The sequence below is a fragment of the Gorilla gorilla genome, chromosome 2 (assembly GCF_029281585.2).
Source record: "Gorilla gorilla gorilla isolate KB3781 chromosome 2, NHGRI_mGorGor1-v2.1_pri, whole genome shotgun sequence".
In the NCBI taxonomy this organism is placed as follows: domain Eukaryota; kingdom Metazoa; phylum Chordata; class Mammalia; order Primates; family Hominidae; genus Gorilla; species Gorilla gorilla.
The window spans coordinates 143593103-143611615 of NC_086017.1; the positions used below are offsets into that span (position 1 = coordinate 143593103).

The 18513-nt window shown below is 38.3% G+C and overlaps 1 protein-coding gene across 2 annotated transcripts in view; it reads left to right on the forward strand.

The window, feature by feature from the left end:
- The first annotated feature begins 249 nt into the window (after positions 1 to 249).
- DNAJC13 (DnaJ heat shock protein family (Hsp40) member C13) overlaps positions 250 to 18513 on the forward strand; it is a 125522-nt gene continuing 107258 nt past the window's right edge. The window contains exons 1-2 of one of the 2 annotated variants that reach the window (XM_031009469.3): positions 250 to 508; positions 17318 to 17398. In XM_031009469.3, coding sequence (XP_030865329.3) covers positions 17331 to 17398 — 68 coding nt within the window. In that variant the 5' untranslated portion in view covers positions 250 to 508; positions 17318 to 17330. The remainder of the gene's footprint in view (positions 509 to 17317; positions 17399 to 18513) is intronic. The other variant, XR_008678520.2, reaches the window with a different exon arrangement.

Consider the following 18513-nt stretch of genomic DNA (forward strand, 5'->3'; position numbering starts at 1 on the left):
CGCGCGCCCAGGGGCGTGTCCTTTTCAGCACCCACCGAGGCTCCAGCCCCCTGACGCGCTGCGTGGAATCCAAATCCCACGGCCGGCGTCGTTACTCTGCGCATGTGTAGCTGCTGGGGGCTGGCCGGAGGAAAGCAGAATTTCAGGGAAAGAACGATCGGCGCGGGGAGGGCGGGGCAGAAGACGGAAGAGTTGAAATCAGCTGACTGGGTCTCGTGACAGCCTGGGCGGTGGCGACGCAGGCGTATTAGAGCGCGCTCGCTCAAAGCCTGAGCGAAGATGGCGGCCTCCAGAGTGAAACTCTGAGAGGCAGAGGGAGGAGGCGGAGGGGGCGGGGAGGCAGCGCCGCGGCGGCACCAGGAACCCGCGGCAGCGGAGCTGCAGGGCCCCGGCGGGGGAAAGGGGAAGTGGTGAGGGTGAGGAGGCCGGAGGGCGCCTCATCCCACTCTGGAAGCTGAGCCGGCGGCGGGAGGAGCTAGGGCTGGAGCCTCTCCAGCCTCCCGCGAAGGTAAAGCCGACTCCGGGCACTGGGCTCTGGGGCTCTGCCTTACTCCCTTCCCACGCCGTGGGGACTTTGTGGGGCTCAGGGCAGGGAAAACGGGGTGGTCTTGGCTGCTGCAGCCTGCAGCTGCTAAGGAAGCAGATTACCCTTCCCCCAGGCTGCTGGTCTGGTTCCTTTCGTTGGACGCCCCCCCCCGGCTTTGAGTGACACTAGCTCAGGGCGCTGCCCTGTCCAGCCCCACCCCTCTTTTTGCCTGTTTTATACCTAGTACGCTCCTCCACTCGCCTTAACATATCCTTACCCCACAGGCTCTTCATTCCCTTGTGGGTTCCGCCCTCGGGATTCCCTTCCAGTCTCCTAGTCTGAGCACCCTTCCTGCTGGATGCCGGCAACTCTTGTTTCCTTGGGTCAGCGACCCTCCTTCCGAACAAGTCCTGCAGACTGACTTTCTTTGCTTTGTTTCGTTTTGTTAGGAAATGAGCATCCTCGTCGTCTGTTCTCCAGTACTTTTTCTAAAATCATTTTCTCCCCCAAGGCTTTTCCTTCCTGCAAGGCAGCTTATTCACGTGGCCTTTCCTCCGCTGCTGTGATTTTACCTTTGAATGTGGCCTTTGGAGTGGGTGAAGTAGGACTTAGACGCTCAGTGAAGTGGCTGTTAATCGCTTATTAGATACTTAACTATGCTTAAGAGTGCCTTCCCTTAAATTTTCTCCTTTTGTAGCGTGTTCCGTTAACCACTTTTGTCTTAAGATTGTTTCCTGTGTCCGTTGCTTAGAGGGGGGAAAAAAGTAAAGATTTCACCCTAATGTGGCGGTGGTCTCCCAAAGTAATTATTTCTCATTTTCCCTCTGCTTTTCCCTTTTACGTTATTCTGATTTCCCTCAAAAAGGAGGTTCTGTACCTGATGCTGTTGCGTCCTCTATGAAGGGCTTTATAGTGTACAGTTATGTTGAGCCTTTTGTAATATAGTGTCTTGGGAAAAAAGTAGAAGTTCAGGACCTGCCCCCAGTAATTCTTTCTTACTATATTTTCTTTCTCAGTTTATGGACTTGATAGGTTTCTAGGTTTGAAACTACTGCCTGCAGGGAAAATTACAGTGATAAGGTTTTGTAATATATTACCAGTACTTTGAGTTTATGGGAGTATGAAACAGAATTTGCCTTAAAAAAATAAATTTATAGAAACCACTTGTCAGAAATTCGGTATCCAGAACACAACTCTTTGATTTTTGGAAAGTACTTTATTGGCTTATCTATCATATAACGTAAAACCTTGTTCACATTTTGTGTAATGTGAAACGCTTTTTAAGCTACTATATCTCAAACTTGGCTTGTGCTGTTAATATCACAATGCATTCAGGCAACACACGTCCTTGTGTAGAAATTATTACATTATACTCCTTGTTTGAAAACAGGAAGTAGAACATATTAAGGGAGGAAAAGAGGAGTCAGAGGATTATTAAGAAATAAGAATGTAAAGAACCTTAAGGCTAGAGTTCAGTTCATGGAAAATATCAGCATTTGTATTCCACTGAGAGGCAATGAATATTCCTCTTTTTCTAAAGTGGTAGTAATAAATAGTCTAAAATATATTAATGTTATATATTGTTAACAAGCTTAGTTGTAAACAAAATACTTAAGCTAAAAAATAAAATATTATTAATAAGTGAATGGATTATTTGGAATAGTTTAACTTTATCCACAAATAAATAGAAGATGGTTGCCTTGCCCAGGTGGACTGTAACAATACTGGCTTTATTAAATTTGTTAAAAGGTTGATAGTGGAGTCCGGTTCTCAATAGGTCCCAAATTAGGGTTGAAATTGAAAAGATGTGTTTTAACTAATTTGGCTTCATTCCTCAACCAGTTCTGTTTACACAGGTGAATTTGAGGTTTCTGCTACACATACCTTTCCCCTGCTTCTGATTGAGGTACTTTAAATTAGTTAATTGAAACAAGGCTGTGCAGATAAACTGCAGCACAAATTTGGTTGCTACAAATAGGTTTTGGCCTAAATGTTCACTGTAAAACATGGCAGTAGTTAAAGGGGAGTTACTAATATTTTGAAAGAGTTCCTTGAGTCAGTGTTTCTCAACTTTATTAGACCCAATAAAGGCTCCCTTTTTATAAAAAATAATTAGTAACACCTTCTTTGCTATCTTTAGTTTATAAATAATGTAACTACCTCTGGCTTTGGCCCTGAGACAAAAAAGAAGCTTTGCTCTCACTTCTGCAACAAAAAAAGACCTACACTACAAATTCATGACTTTCTTGAAATCTATTAAAGAGCTGAGTCCACAGAGCAAAACCACTGGCTGAAAATTTGAGAGACAGTGCTTACAGAGAGTAGATGTCAATTTCTGTTTACCGTCTTCAGACACAACTGGACAAAAAGCATGATGAAAGCTGAATGCACAATCTTGCAAACTCTTATCCACAAACCTCCTTGGGTCTACTAGAAAAGACTGGAAAGAACCCTGGTTGAGTCTGCTGTGCAGATTGAGAGGGAGAGGAACAGCAACAGAACTTCTAAGAGGGTCAAGAAACTGCTGGGATTCTTCCCCTCTGCCTCTTCTATGGAAAAAAGCTTTAATCTCTGGGGAGAAGGGTATCTCTGTTGGCCCCATTGGTGAACATTCAGGGGATAGATGAGAAGTGGGAGAGAATCTTATGCCTGGAGGAGGGGCCCTGAGCCCAAAACTGCAGCCGGGAGTGGTCAACAGAACCGAGAATGCTGCCCTCCTGAGATTCAGGAACACAGTGTTTGACTTAGACTTAATCAGAACATCAGACCGTATCCCCCACCCCCAACCCCCTGCCACCAAGCTAAGAAGCTTTCAGTAACAAGTAACCCACAAAATACTACTAGGAAAGGAACAAGATTATGCAAAGAGGCACAACACAAAGAATCAAACAGGCATTGCTCTAGTAAACCATCGCCCACCAGAGAGACAAACTGTTCTGCAGATTCATGAAGGCTGTAATACACTGAGGATAACTATGGCAAAAACAAATCATAAACTAAGTCCAACTCCTAACCAGATTAACACAAACCCTTCACCAAAGGCCTCACAAAGAACAGGCGTGCTCATTTCCAGTCATAAAAATTACTTCAATCTCTACTCCTACACAACATGTCCAGCTTTTAACCAAAAATTATGAGGCCCATGAAAAAAACTCCCAAGAGAAAGAGCAGTCATCATTATACATTTTTTAAAAAGATAGGAGCTTAAAAAGAACTGTTTTGTACATGTTAAATACTATAATAATGACATTTTGCCTTGAAAAAGTTTGAGCAAACAATGCAGTGAGCATTGGATGGAGTTACAGTTTCTGAATTACTGTGAAGTAGTAGAAGGAAAAAAAGTTATAAGATGGAGTGGAAAATTAGTAACATATATGTGAATGTATGTGGTTCATGGACCACCTGAAGTGTGTGTGTGTATTTTGTGAATTCCTGCATGACTCAGTTGAGTTGGGTACAATTTTCTGCGTTCACTTAGTGTTGGGACAGAATCACTATAAGCAAATGTGACATTTTCATCATGCTCAAATTGTTCAGTAATACACCAATCCTGTTAAAATTCACATGATCAAGAAAGCATTATAGCAGAATTGACTATATGCATTTCAATATGTAAATAGTTAAGTATGATTATACCAAGATACACAAAGGACGTGTCAGAGGCTTGTATCTTTACATGGAATCATTTTGAGATTTTTTTTTTTTTTTTGTGAGACAATCTCGCTCTGTCACCCAGGCTGGAGTGCAGTGGCACGATCTCGGCTCACTGCAACCTCTGCCTCAGCCTCCTGAGTAGCTGGGACTACAGGCGCTTGCCACCACACTGGGCTGATTTTTTTTTTTTTTTCTGTATTTTTAGGAGACAGAGTTTCACCATGTTGCCCAGGCTGGTCTCGAACTCTTGACCTCAAGTGATCCACCCACCCAGGCCTCCCAAAGTGCTGGGATTACAGGTGTGAGCCACCATGCCTGGCCCATTTTGATTTTTGACAGAAATGTTGATGTCTACAGATTTGTCACATTGGTGACTCAGATACCACAATTGGGATTATTAGCATTGTCAGAAAAGAACAGGGTTAATAAAGTATAATCTCTTAATTTACATTGTAGCCACATTCCTGGAAAAATCTCTGTATATTAAACCCTGCAAAATGTACTTGGTGAGTTATATATAAAACAATTAGAGTCTGGGATTCATTCATTTTAAATAGGTTTTTGCCTACATGACTAACCAACTAACCATTTGGACTTCTGGACTTTTTTCTTTTTTTTTTTTTTTTTTTTTTCAGACCTCACTCTGTTGCCCAGGCTGGAGTGCAGTGACACGATCATAGCTCACTGTAGCCCTGATCTCCTGGGCTCAAGCGATCCTCCCACCTTAGCCTCCTTAGTATCTGGAGCCATAGGCACGCCATGCCAGCTAACTTTTTTTTATTATTATTATTTTTAGTAGAGACGAGGTCTCACTGTGTTGCCCAGGCTAGTCTCAAACTCCTGAACTCAAGCAATCCTCCCACCTCAGCCTCTCAGAATGCTGGGATTACAGGTGTGAGCCACCATACCTGGCTCACTTGGACACTTGAAAGTCGTATGGTGTGGATGGTACTTATCTTTGGGACTGTAATGTATGTTGAATATCTAGTCTCATCCACTAAATGCTAGTAGTGCTCCCAGTCATAGTGCCTCAGATGGGATGGCATCCTAGCCCAAACATTACTTTAGTTCAAAATTTTAATCAGTGGTTTTCAACATATTTTTTCTGTTTCAGCAGTGTTCACGTACCCAGCATATACCAATTTATAACACTTCTTGTTATGTGGAGTGATTCTTAATCATAGGAACTCCTTTGAGAGTAACTGAATTAGATTTCTTTGTAACAAATAGTTTAAACCAACATGGTTATGATCATCTTTGCTAATTTAAGATAGTTACCTGTGCAAAGGTACATTTAGGTGTGGTTCAGTCAATAAAACCATATAACTTGCTAGTAATTATTTTCAGATGCTCTTTATTCAATAGTCAACATATGGGAGTTTTACTTGTACTTTTATGGACTACTTGTGAAAAAGAGTGAGCTTTAAAGTCAGTGGAATTTTACAGTTTAAGCACTCAAGTTGCCCTTAGAAGAACACTGCCTAGTCACATATTTAGCACATGCCCAGTGGTAATATCTCTTTGCAATGGATTAATGAGTTTGATATTTTGATTATCAGATAGAAAACAAAACCCCTAAAGCAATCCAGAATTATTTTAGCTGGGTGCACAGTAATCACACGTGTAATCCCAGCACTTGGAAGGCTGAGGCGGGAGGATCACTCGAGGCCAGGAGTTCCAACCTAGCTTGAGCAACCCCGTCTCATCAAAAAATGAAATAACTAGCTGGCTGTGGTGACGTGTGCTCGGGAGGCTGAGGCAGGAGGATTGCTTGAACCCAGGAGACCGAGATTACAGTGAGCTATGATTGTGTTGCTGCGCTTCAGCCTGGGTGACAAAGGAAGACCCTGTCTCTTAAAAATTATTTTGATGCTTTGATTTTTGCCAGCTCTAGTTGCCACAACTTAATGGAAGGGTTGGTGAGGTAATGAATGGAGGAGATGTTCTCTAATATTTCATGTATTCTGTAATACATTTAAACGCTTATACATGGTGTTCTCACTTTCATTGTATTCCTTAGTCATCTAAGGCTATGGGGTTTCTCTCCTCAAAATTCTAGTCAAGCTACAGAATGTATTTTGAATGTTTATCAAATCTTAGAGCAGATAAGCCATTTTCCCCCCAAACCTTAGCACTAATGGGCTTAATTTTAAAAGTGAAACTTTGCTTTTTTAAGATAATTTGGTAGTGTTCTATAAACTGTAAAGCACTACAGAAGAGGTAGGAATAATAGGGATATTTCAGAACTAAACTAGAAATGTATGTTTTTGCTATTTTATATTGAATGAAGGGGTAATTGTAGCAAATTAAACTTTTGTCTTTTAATAGTATAAAAAGAACAGTGTTTGGGTTTTCAGGATGCTTTCTGTAAAACTGTCTTCAAGTTGTATGTGTTAAAAGCTTAGGAAATTTAGTCCCGCATTATGCATTTACTGTAATGATAGGAAAAACAGCAACAAGTTAAAATATGGCTGCTAAAAATTTCTTTTGCCCATTTCAGGGCCTGTTTACCACAGTAGAGCATGATTATTAAGTGCCTTAATAAGCTGATAAGCTTAATAAGTTGATAAGCTGAAGAGCTTACAGAAATAGTATACTTTGTTCTTGCATAAGCCAGGTTATGCTTCAAAGATAAAGTGAAATAGAAATTAGGTCTATAAAGTTACAATAATGTGTATAAACTAAGAATATGTAAATGATCAATAGCAATGATTTCAAAGCATTGCTTAAGTGAACATGTTTCTGGAAAGAAAGCTTGCAGGTGAGTATTTTAAGGCATTTTTAAGCTTTGGAAAGGGAAGGGTCATAGTAATACATCTTTCACAGAAAATTTGAATTTTTTTTAACAACAGGTAAACTTCTGTTTTGTCAGAAATACAAATTATTCCCCTCAGATGAAATGAGCATACGTGTGATAGAAATGGAAGAGACAGGTCTCTTTTCAATACTTGATTTATACTGTTGAATAGAAGAGGTCAAAAAAATTAACTACTATGGTAGGTATGCTTGTCCCCTCCTCCCATTAAGTGTTTCTTCAGATTTAGGGGTTGCTTTTGAATTTTTCTTGCCCTGTATTTCATTAATATATACTCAGTTTGTAATAGAAACGAATCAAGTTTTTAAAAACAATGGTGGAGATCTCATATTATTTCAGCTACCCTATGGTAGTGAAACTAGTTAAAAGTTGATTATGATGTGACAGTACAATCACTTCACTTTAAAATATCTGGGCAATTATTTGAAGATATGATTATCAGATGAAATTTGATATTACCACTGGCTTTTTTTATTCTTCAACGACATCTATCTCTGGAGGTATCGGGTTCTTCAATAAGTTAAGGAAGGCTAAGATGGTAGGTACTAAAATCTTTGTGATGTATTTATGGTTTGTTTTAAGATTCCTGTTGGTATCATACATATTACACGTACTGATTTGTTGTTCATTTAGAAGAAAATGCTTTTACCTGTACTTGAGTCATATATTAAAATGAAGCTAAAATTTAAAAATAGGGTTAAAGTTCATATGGCAGTTTCCCCCATACACAGCACATTCTATCTAAACAGTTTAGTTGTAGCTATTTAATCTGGGTAAAAATTAACATTCTGTTAGCCATTTATATTTTTTACCATTTGTTTGAAACCAAACTAATCTAGTGCTATGATTTACTCAGATTTTGAATCCGGTTACAAACAAACCTAGATCCTCTAGAAGCCAATATAAGATATTCTTTCTATTACTCTTATTAGTTATTTTTTCAAAGGGTTAGTCTTTCCATGGTTCTCCTTACTACCCCTCCCTTTTTGGTAAGATATTGCTGTAGGAAGTATTACGTTCATAAATTAGTTCCTATGATGTGAATGTCTGCTACATTTTAAGTGTGGTTTTGGAATGTAGCATTGTTTCTGTTGTAGGAGAGTTTGATCAGAAAAGGCAAACTCCACAATTTTCACCCAACATATTGTAAACATTTTCACCTACAGCCAGGTTGAAAGAACCTTACATTAGATACCCACATGCCACCTAAAGGTTTTTACATTAACATTTTACTGTACTTGCTTTATCATAGATCTGTCCATCTTTCCATCAATCCATCTTATTTTTTATGCATTTCAAAACAAATTCACATTTTTAATTAATTACTTGAGGGCAGAGCTAATGAAAGTAAGTTCCGTTCTTGCATTTTACAGGCTCAAAATGGGAAAATTAGTAGCTTACCTGTTCTCTGCAAGTTGTCATATTTGTGTAAAAATTACTTCCAGTTGATCATGCTAAATACGTGCTTTAAACAGGTGACTAGCCTGATTAATGCCAATCCTTCTTTCACTAGTGTATTTTTTTCTAAGCGTATTCATTCATCCCTAGTTAAATGAGTGTTCTGTTTGCATTTTTGCTTAACACAAGGCATGTGTATATACTTAATTTTGCTGTGTGTGTAAATTTTTTTGCTTATAGCTTGACCGTAATTGGCTTGAGTGTCTGTGGTGTTGAGTCCCTTCATCTTGCTTTTGTTCTTAGTGTCAACTTGATGTAGGCTTCTTCTCACTGGACTCCCAAATCCTGTGGTTTTCTGTCAAAATTATGTGTCTTCTAAAAGATCATTCTCATTTTAACCATAAATGATCTTAAATGGTTTGCCAGTATTACTGCCAGTAATAAATTAGAGAATGCAAGAATATTGTGGTGTTCGAAAGCATGATGCAGTAGTATTCATTGAGAGAGGTGAATCTAGCCAAAATGCCTGTGTTGCCCTGAATTTGACTTTTTAACCCGTAGGACAGTTCTATAAAAAGAACAAACAGAAGTTTCTTTGGTGGTGTAATTTAGGATATAGCATGAAAACAAGTGAAGCTGAGTCGCAAAAATTGGAGATGCTTTCAATGCAATTTAATTACAAAAGGCATGTAAATTTGATTTTTCCTCATCAGAAAGAATCATGGGTCTTTGAGAATTTGAAATATGGAACACAATTGCAGGAATCAAGGAGATGAAATTTAAGTGACGTTAGTTTGAGCAGATAAATTCCTGCTATTTCGAATAGCCTCTAAACAACTGGCAGAATGGCAAATGCTAGTGATACAGCTGCTACCAAGATCTCATTCAAGATCCCATTTAACTGTTTACATTTTTTAGTTGGACAGTTTATGGTTGTTTATAGCATGTGCTTATACATGACTGTTACTGATATTACCTGCTTGATACTTGAGCTTCTGATACTAGAAATTTTACAGATTTTTTTCATCATAAATAATGGAAATCAATGGTTGCTTAAGAGTTTTTGCCTATTTTTTTTTGAATCACTTTTAGAGCTTATTAATGTACAGAGGAAATATTGACTGGAGATTAAATTTATTTTGTGAAGTTTTTTTTTTCTTGAAAGTTTCTCAAGCCATAGTTAATTTGTAGCCATCAAACATAAATTTAAAAATATTAGGTTGGATACATGTAAGGAAACAGTTCTAACAACTGAAATTTCAAATACCTAAGTGGGGAATATTAAAAATGTAGTAAATAAGATTGACTTGTAATAGTATTTTGTAGGAATAAAGTTGAAATAAAAGACAAGCTTAAGTGTTGGGTTATAGTTGACAAGATGATTTTTAAAAATTTCATCTATCCTGATTATCTTGGTGTTTATATATACATTGTGTGTGTGTGTGTGTATGTATGTGTGTGTGTGTGTGTGTGTGTGTGTGTGTATATATATATATATATTTTTTTTCGAGACAGGGTCTGACTCTGTCACCCAGGCTGGAGTGCAGTGGCAAGATGAGGGCTTGCTCACTGCAGCCTCAGCCTCCCAGGCTCAAGTGGTCCTCTCACCTCAGCCCCCCAAGTAGCTGGGACTATAGGCCTGTGCCATGACACCCAGCTAATTTTTTGTATTTTTAGTAGAGACAGGGTTTTGCCATGTTGCCTGGGCTGGTCTTGAACTCCTGGACTCAAGCGATCTGCCTGCATTGGCCTCCCAAAGTGCTGGGACTACAGGCGTGAGCCACCGCACCCAGCAATATTTTTTTCTTTTTAAAAACGTTTTATGGGAAACATAAATTGTAACAATAAAATAATAATGACAGTAACAATAATAAATGGCACCCTCATGTACATCATTCAGTTTAAGAAATATATATTGTTATAGTTATTTTTGAATGGTTAAGTAAAACTGAATGCTGATTAAATCAATAGAACACTCTACTTTTGAAGGTGAACATTCTAGGTGATATCTATTGCATACTAGAAGGATTGAAATTAATAAAAGATTTAGAGAAAATCAAGTAATTTAATAGAATTTCCCCCCAAAATGCTGTATTAGGTACAAGAGCTGGTAAGTTCTTGAAAATAAGATATAATAGAATTACCCAAAATAACTTCTTTTTTTGGGTTATCTCATTTAGTCCTCACCATAGCCCTTCGGGACAGTTATTCCTATTTTATAGACGTACTATAATTCAGATAAATTCAGAAACTTTTGTTCAAAGTTACGCAGCCAGTAAATGGCAGTTATAAAAATTCTCCAGCTTTATCTTGGTAATAAATAGATTATTAACATCACTTTAATGGAATGTTAATGTAGCCTGTTGTGCTACTCTCTAGTTAACGTATAGCATGTGGAATGGCAGCTCTGTGATCAGTGCCCTAGGGAGGTATTCCAGGGTCTTCCCAGATTGAATGATACCTGACTACTGTACTTGGAGGACCTCTAGACTTGTCTTCACTCATTTGCCAATTATTATCTTGAAATTATTCTACCTCTCACTTTGAATGATACATAGTTGGTACATTTTCTGATCTTTGTGCATTGCCATTACCTTCATTAGCGAGTTACCTGCATGTCTAAAAGTATCTTCGTGATCTAAAAGAGTTAATGCAGTTTCCAGACCACTTGCCATTCATTGGCTGAAATGACTTTATCAAACAGTAGTTAAGATTTTACTGAGAATGTAAAATAGATTTACCTGAAAATGTGGATGGGCTAATATTACACTGCCGGGAAATAGATCTCAGCCTCAGATCTCATTTATCTGGTTATCTTATCTTTTTTTCATCTAAAATTTATATTTAAATAGAGATGGGGGTCTTGCCATGTTGCCCAGGCTGGTCTCAAACTCCTGGACTCAAGTGATCCTCCCACAGTAGCCTCCCAAAGTACTAGGATTACAGGCATGAGACATGGTGACTAGCCAATCTGGTTATTTTAAAAGCTCGATGTTGGTTAGAGTAATTGAACTCTCTTTAAAGAGTATCCTGAGGTCATATATTGGTAACAAATTTTTGTCATTGTATGTTTGTTTTGAACACTTTGTCAAGAAATGTCCTACCCCCCCCCGCCTAGACGGAGTCCTGCTCTGTCAGCCCGGATGGAGCGCAGTGGTGCCATCTCGGCTCACTGCAACCTCTGCCTTCTGGATTCAAACAATTCTCCTGCCTCAGCCTCCCAAGTAGCTGGGATTACAGGCATTCTCCACCACGCCTGGCTAATTTTTGTATTTTTAGTTGAGACGGGGTTTCACCATGTTAGCCAGGCTGGTCTCAAACTCCTGACCTTGTAATCTGTCCACCTCGGCCTCCCAAAGTGCCAGGATTACAGGCGTGAGCTACGGCGCCCAGCCAAAAAATGTTTTTTAAGCTTATATAAAGAAGGAAATATTTTGAAAGTTTATTTATAGATGATAGAATATTTCAGCTTTGGAGACTTCTTTTTATTTCTTTTGTCCTATGTTGAATATGGTAATTTGTTTTACTGCTTAAAATTGTAGATTTCAAAGTTATTTCTAACAAGTATCATCTGTCCAGATGAAGATAATAACTGAAACTAGTTCTAAATTATTCCAGGAATTTGCAGTCCAATGATACATCTGTAATTACATGGTCAGGGTGAAGTTTTTTTTTTTCCTTAAAGTTGAGGGAAGGTATTAAAGTTTAGGTTAAGAACCTAGGGTGTAGAAGTTAAGGAGGTTAGTCCAAAGTCTGGCCCAATCGCTTACCAGCTGTGTTACCTTAGAAAAGTGATTTATCAGTTTTCTTGTCAATAAAATGAGAGTCATACCTGTACTGCAGTGTTGTTATGGGGACAAAATGAAATAAATGCATGGTAAATGCATAGGCTGAACACCAACATGTGATGAGTATTCAATATAAGTTGTTTAATAATTTCAGGACATGTCATAAATTTTCAGATTAGAGTCACCTTGCTTCCCCACCTTTATTAAAGGCAGTCTTCAATAGAGTTTTAAAATGGAAAAGCATTATCCTGATTTCCATTTTGAGGTTAGGCAGATGGTAATATAGCATTGAATTATTCCACTATTTCTGGGGTTGACTTGGCTAGTTAGTGGGGTGTCTCTTCCCTCCCTTACCTCTCAGATATACCCTTACATAAATGTAACGTAGTTGAAGGCAAGCTTTTCAAATAGAGGAGCAATTTTCTTCCATAAAAAGCCCATTTTACTAGCCTTTTATTGGATGCAGAGTAAAACATCACATTGCTTTCTTAAATATTAGAGACAGAAAATTATCAGGTGTGCAAATATTGGACATAGGAACTTGTACTGATGATATGAACTTCCAGAGAACTGAAGTACTACTACTTTCCTCCTCTACTAGTTTTCTGTCAGCATTCTAATCTGCATCAGGAATACAATATTTATTCTAATAGGCTAGGTCATTGGTAGTTTACTTTTATCTTAATGTGTTATATCTTCTCATACTCCTTTTATCTGTCCTAATCTGAGGACTCTCTGGAGTCTGGTGCTTTCATCATCTTCAGGTTTATAGACCTTCAAAAGCCTTCTTGATGTAAAGTTATTTAATTCACGTCCCAAAAGGTCTGTTGGAGTTCTATAACCCCCAAATCAGTGGTACCTATGAGGTCATTCTTTAGATGTTTATTTTTTAAATTATTTAAAAAATTTATTTAATAATTCTTATATTTCTTTTGTTATTATGAGATTATTTTGTTCTTATTCCCCCCTATGGGTTTATTAGGGATCTTTATTCCTTCTGGGTCATGCCCTGTGTTTTTTATGGTTGTCATTTTAAAATCTTTATTTTTCTCTGCCTTTCATTTTAATTTTTAGATCCTTAATTTTATCAACCAGTCTCCACTCAACACATTTTCTTGTTTCTCAGTTTTCCCAAGATAGGCCCTTGGTACAGAGTCAGTTATTCCAATATCTTAAGTTTAGACTAGGAATACAAACCCCATTCTTCAGTATCAGCCATTCCCCTTTTCTATCTGCCTTTCTCTTCCCATTGTTCCACTCTTCAGTTATATAGGGGAAAAATATCTGTACACCTATATATCTCTCTCTCTCCCTTTTTTGGTGAGTCTTCAGAGATACTGCCCAGGTTTCTTTTCAGCAATATCATTTACTGCAAAAGATTCAGAAGGCAGGGATAATGCTTACTGGGTTTAATAAATCTTAGTTGGGTGCTTTGGTCATCCCAGGTATGAAATCCAGAAACAGACAAACAAAACACCATACCAACTGTCAGGACTACATTTAGCTGTCCCTATACTCACTAGCAGGAAGATGTTAGTTGACTGTAAGAAATTTCTTCCTTCTGGTAACAATAAAAGCTTCTTTAAACTTGGTGTTACTTGTGGTTCCTTTTGTTATTTTTCAAAGCATGAATTGCTGATGCCTTTCCAGAAGGTTTGACAAAACCCTATTTGGGAGTCCCTGTTAGAGCATCAGGTTTGAAGTAGATATCAGAATTGCCCATGTATTTGCTGAATTTTATTCTTTAACTCAAATACTTATTTTTGAGCACCTGTTTTGTATCAGGCACTCTTGTGGCCTCTGTAGAAACAATAGTGAGGTGAACAGACAAAACTACCTCTCTCTGGATATTCCAGTAGAATTAGGTGAATAATAAATTGCACATTAGAATGTGAAAAGTGCTATGGGGGAAAAACAGGAGTAAGAGGGAATAGGGTAGAATGAGGAGGAGGGTGGTTACAATTTAAGTAGAATGAGGAGAGGGTGGTTACAATTTAAAACAAGATGTTTAGGGTCGGCATCATTGGAAAGGTGACATTTGAACACAGATTTGAAGGAGATAGAGGTATAAACCATATAAATATCCAGGGGGTGAGCGTTCTATGTAGAGTACAAAGGCTCTCGATAATTGGTAATAACACAAAAACAAGCAGGACGAATGAAGACAGCAATTTCAAAATAAGGGTATCTTTAAAAAAATGTTTTTACCACTCAGGTATATACCTAAGAGAAATGAGTATGTATGTTCACACAAAAACTCATATATGCTTGTTCATAGTTGTATTATTCATAATAGCCAAAAGGTAGAAACAACACCCGTGTCCATCAATTGATGAATGGATAAAATAGTTATATCCATATACCAGAATATTATTTGGCAGTATGGACCAGCATAAGCAAACCCATAGTGACAAAGTAGATTAGTGGCTGCTAGGTGCTGAGGCTGAGGTATAATGGGGGGTGACCGCTAACAGAGTTTCTTACTGGGGTGATGCAAGTGTTCTGAAAATAGTGGTGATGGTTTCAGAACTCTAAATATACTAAAAATCACCAAATTGTATACTTTTTAAAAGAGTGAATTTGTGGTATGTGAATTATGTCTCAAGCCGTTATAAAAATTTTTTTTCTGAAAAGTTTTTTCTAATTATGTAAAAAATACTTGCTGACTTAGTATTCACAGTATAAAAAGGTATAAAGCAAGCTTAAAGAATTCCAACTATTCAGTTTGTATTAGCACTTTGGTGTATTTTCTACAAATTTTTTTGTTTTTGTTTTTGTTTTTGTTTTGTTTTGTTTTTGTTTTTTTGTGGGGGGGACAGAGTCTTGCTCTGTTACCCAGGCTGGAGTGCGGTGGTGCGATCTCGGCTTACTGCAACCTCCACCTCCCGGGTTCAAGAGATTCCCCTGCCTCAGCCTCCCGGGTAGCTGGGATTACAGGCGTCTGCCACCACGCCCGGCTGATTTTTTAGTATTTTTAGTAGAGATGGGGTTTCACCATGTTGGCCAGGCTGGTCTCGAACTCCTGACCTCAGGTGGTCCACCCACGTCAGCCTCCCAAAATGCTAGGATTACAGGCATGAGCCACCGCTCCCGGCCTCTACAATATTTTTTAGAGTGCGTTTTAAACTATTAAGGCAAGGGAGAAATAGCTAAGTCACAAAAGAAATAACCATATTTAACTTTTATTCAAAATGAAGTAAGTGATACAGTATTTTCAAAACCTATCAGTCTTTCATTAGCAGCCAGTTCCAACAATTTATCCTGTAAAATTAGCTAAGTTTACCTTTTTTAGATGAAATAAATGGATTCTGGATTTTATATACTAGGTTACAGTCAATGAATATTGTACATAATGTGGTTTCATTGCATGTGACTGTTAGGAGGCTGATTCCACGAGTGAGTCATCACACAGATTCAACAATCTTGATCTGTTCTATATCCTGTTCAACCAGAGGAGTCCATTAATCAAACCGCCGTAGAAGTTTCTAAACACTTAATCTCAATTTCTTTACTTTCCTTGATGTGGCCTGGAAACAAACCATTTGCAACTATGCTTTGAGTGGCACTGTTCTGGAATATTCATAAAGTGGAATACCATACAGCCTTAAAATAATTTTCTTATAGAATAATTACATGGGGAAAGGTTAACATTCTTTGCAAACAGGTTAAGCAGTACAAATGGCAATCTTGTTTAAATAAGGATTTTTCTAAATATAAAAAGGAAGGCTAAAATGATTATCTTCAGATACAAGGACGAATGATGATTTGCTTTCTGAACATTTAAGATTTCTTACTGTGGACCTATATCACTTTTATAATGAGGAAATTGTTTTATTTTTAGAAACAGAATCTCACTCTATCACTCAGGCTGGAGTACAGTGGCACAATCATAGCTCGGTGTAGCCTCATACTCCTGGGTTTAAGTGATCCTCCCACCTCAGCCTCAGAATAATACCACACTACTCAATAGTGCTATTCAGCCCTTCTCTTCTGAAAAGTAGCTAGGAGTGTAAGCATATGCTACCATGCCCTGTTAACTTTTATTTTTTGAGAGATAACGTTTCACTGTGTTGTCTAGGCTGGTCTCAAACTCCTGGTCTCAAGCGATCCTCCCACCTCAGCCTCAGAATGGCTGGGGTTATAGACATAAGCCACTGTGCCAGCGAGAAAATTATTTTTAAATTGCCTTATTTATAGTAGGTCCCCTTTGAAGTGGTAGTGTCAGCAAAATGGCCAGCACTTAGTAGCTCACCAAAAAACTTTTGGAATTGGTTTGACTCTTGGAAAATGTGTTTAGGTATCCATTGTGTGCCATGGCATTATTTGGCAATGTCAGATTTAAAGCTTTATTTATTTGACATTTTAGAAATTCTGTACACTGGGGATGTTGATAGAGGTCATTTCTGGTCCTCAAGAAACAGTCCAGTGTGGGAGAGAGTTGGACAATCACAATATGATGCTAAAGGTTATGATAAAGAGTTGAATAGACCAGTCCCTGTCTTTAGAAACCTTATGGTCTTGACCGGGTGCTGTGGCTCACGCCTGTAATCCCAGCACTTTGGGAGGCCAAGGCGGGAGGATCATAAGGTCAGGAGATCGAGACCATCCTCGCTACGGTGAAATCCCGTCTCTACTAAAAATACAAAAAATTAGCTGGGCGTGGTGGCAGGCGTCTGTAGTCCCAGCTACTCTGGAGGCTGAGGAAGGAGAATGGCGTGAACGCGGGAGGCGGAGCTTGCAGTGAGCCGAGATCGCGCCACTGCACTCCAGCCTGGGCGACAGTGCGAGACTCCATCTCAAACAAAAAACAAAAAAATTAGCCGGGCGTGGTGGCGGGCACCTGTAGTCCCAGCTACTTGGGAGGCTGAGGAAGGAGAATGGCATGAACCCAGGAGGCGGAGCTTGCAGTGAGCAGAGATCGTGCCACTGCACTCCAGCCTGGGCGACAGAGCGAGACTCCATCTCAAAAAAAAAAAAAAACAAAAAACAAAAAACAAAAAAACCTTATGGTCTTGTAAAGGATATACGGCAGGCTGTGAAAGTGAGAGAGCGATCTTGCTACCTTTCTTAGGGGAATCTTGGAAAGATTAAAGATATATAACATGTACTAAGTGCCCTCATATTTTTATCTTCCAGGTTTGAGCACAAAATGAACATAATTAGGGAAAATAAGGATCTGGCATGTTTCTACACAACAAAACATTCATGGAGGGGGAAGTAAGTATTCTTGTTGGGTTTTTTTTTCTGTGCTTCTATAAAATATTTTAAACATTACTCTGTTTCATAATCTTGAATAATACTGCACAACTCAGGCTATACAGCCCTTCTCTTCTGAAAAATGTGCATATTATAAATGTAAATGCTACATGTATTTTTTTTTCTTTTGACATTTCCACTTTTCAGTATCTTTCTTGGGAAGGAGTTTGGTAAGAATTAAAAGTGACAGTTAAAAGGAAAGTAAACCAGTTAATCCACGCTCTTGTATGCTATCAATTAATGATGAGGTTATATAGTAGTAGCAGAGTGTTAACCCTACATCTTTGTTACCCAGAGACTAACCTGTCTGTAGCCAACATTTTCATATCCGTTTGACTGTCAGAGAAAATATGCCATTCTAGTGAAGTCTAACCTTTTTTTAGGCCTGTAATGAAATTTAAAAATTGGGTTTAATATATTTTCTTTGGGAGGGAGTGATGGCATTTTTTAGTAGCTTCCTAGTCAGACCAAAATGTAAGTGCTTCTGTTTCCTGTCTGTAAGATGGATGGTAATTCCTACCCTTCAGATTTTTGTAAGGATTAAATGAAGTGATATGGCATGTATGAAAGTTTTAAAATTATGCCTCAAATATATTGAATATTCAGTGAATGGCATCTGTTGACCATTACAAAGGTTTAGTCTCTGGTCCCTTTGATCAGTAATAAGTAAAATGAGTGTGTCACACTTTTACAAATCAGTGACCACATTATTCTGAATCGTGCCACAAGGTAAAATGTGACACATGCACAAAGCCAGCCTATAATTTTGGAAGATTTGAATATTTGATTTTGTTGTCTAATAGCTCAATTGTGTGAACTCCTAAATTAGAATAATTGTTACCCTTTAGAATATTTGTCTCTCATTTTTTTTTCCCCCTAGTTAGTTTCAATGAGTGAAGTCAGGGAGAAAAGTGGCATATCCAGGGTAGTATGAGTCATTTTAGTTCTTTGAATCAACCTTAGAAAAGTATATCTTTAAATAATCCTTATTTTTTCCTCAAGTGGTAGATTACTTTGGTCATCATAATATAACTTCCGTTTTTAATATGATTATAACATACTGATACATTCTAAAG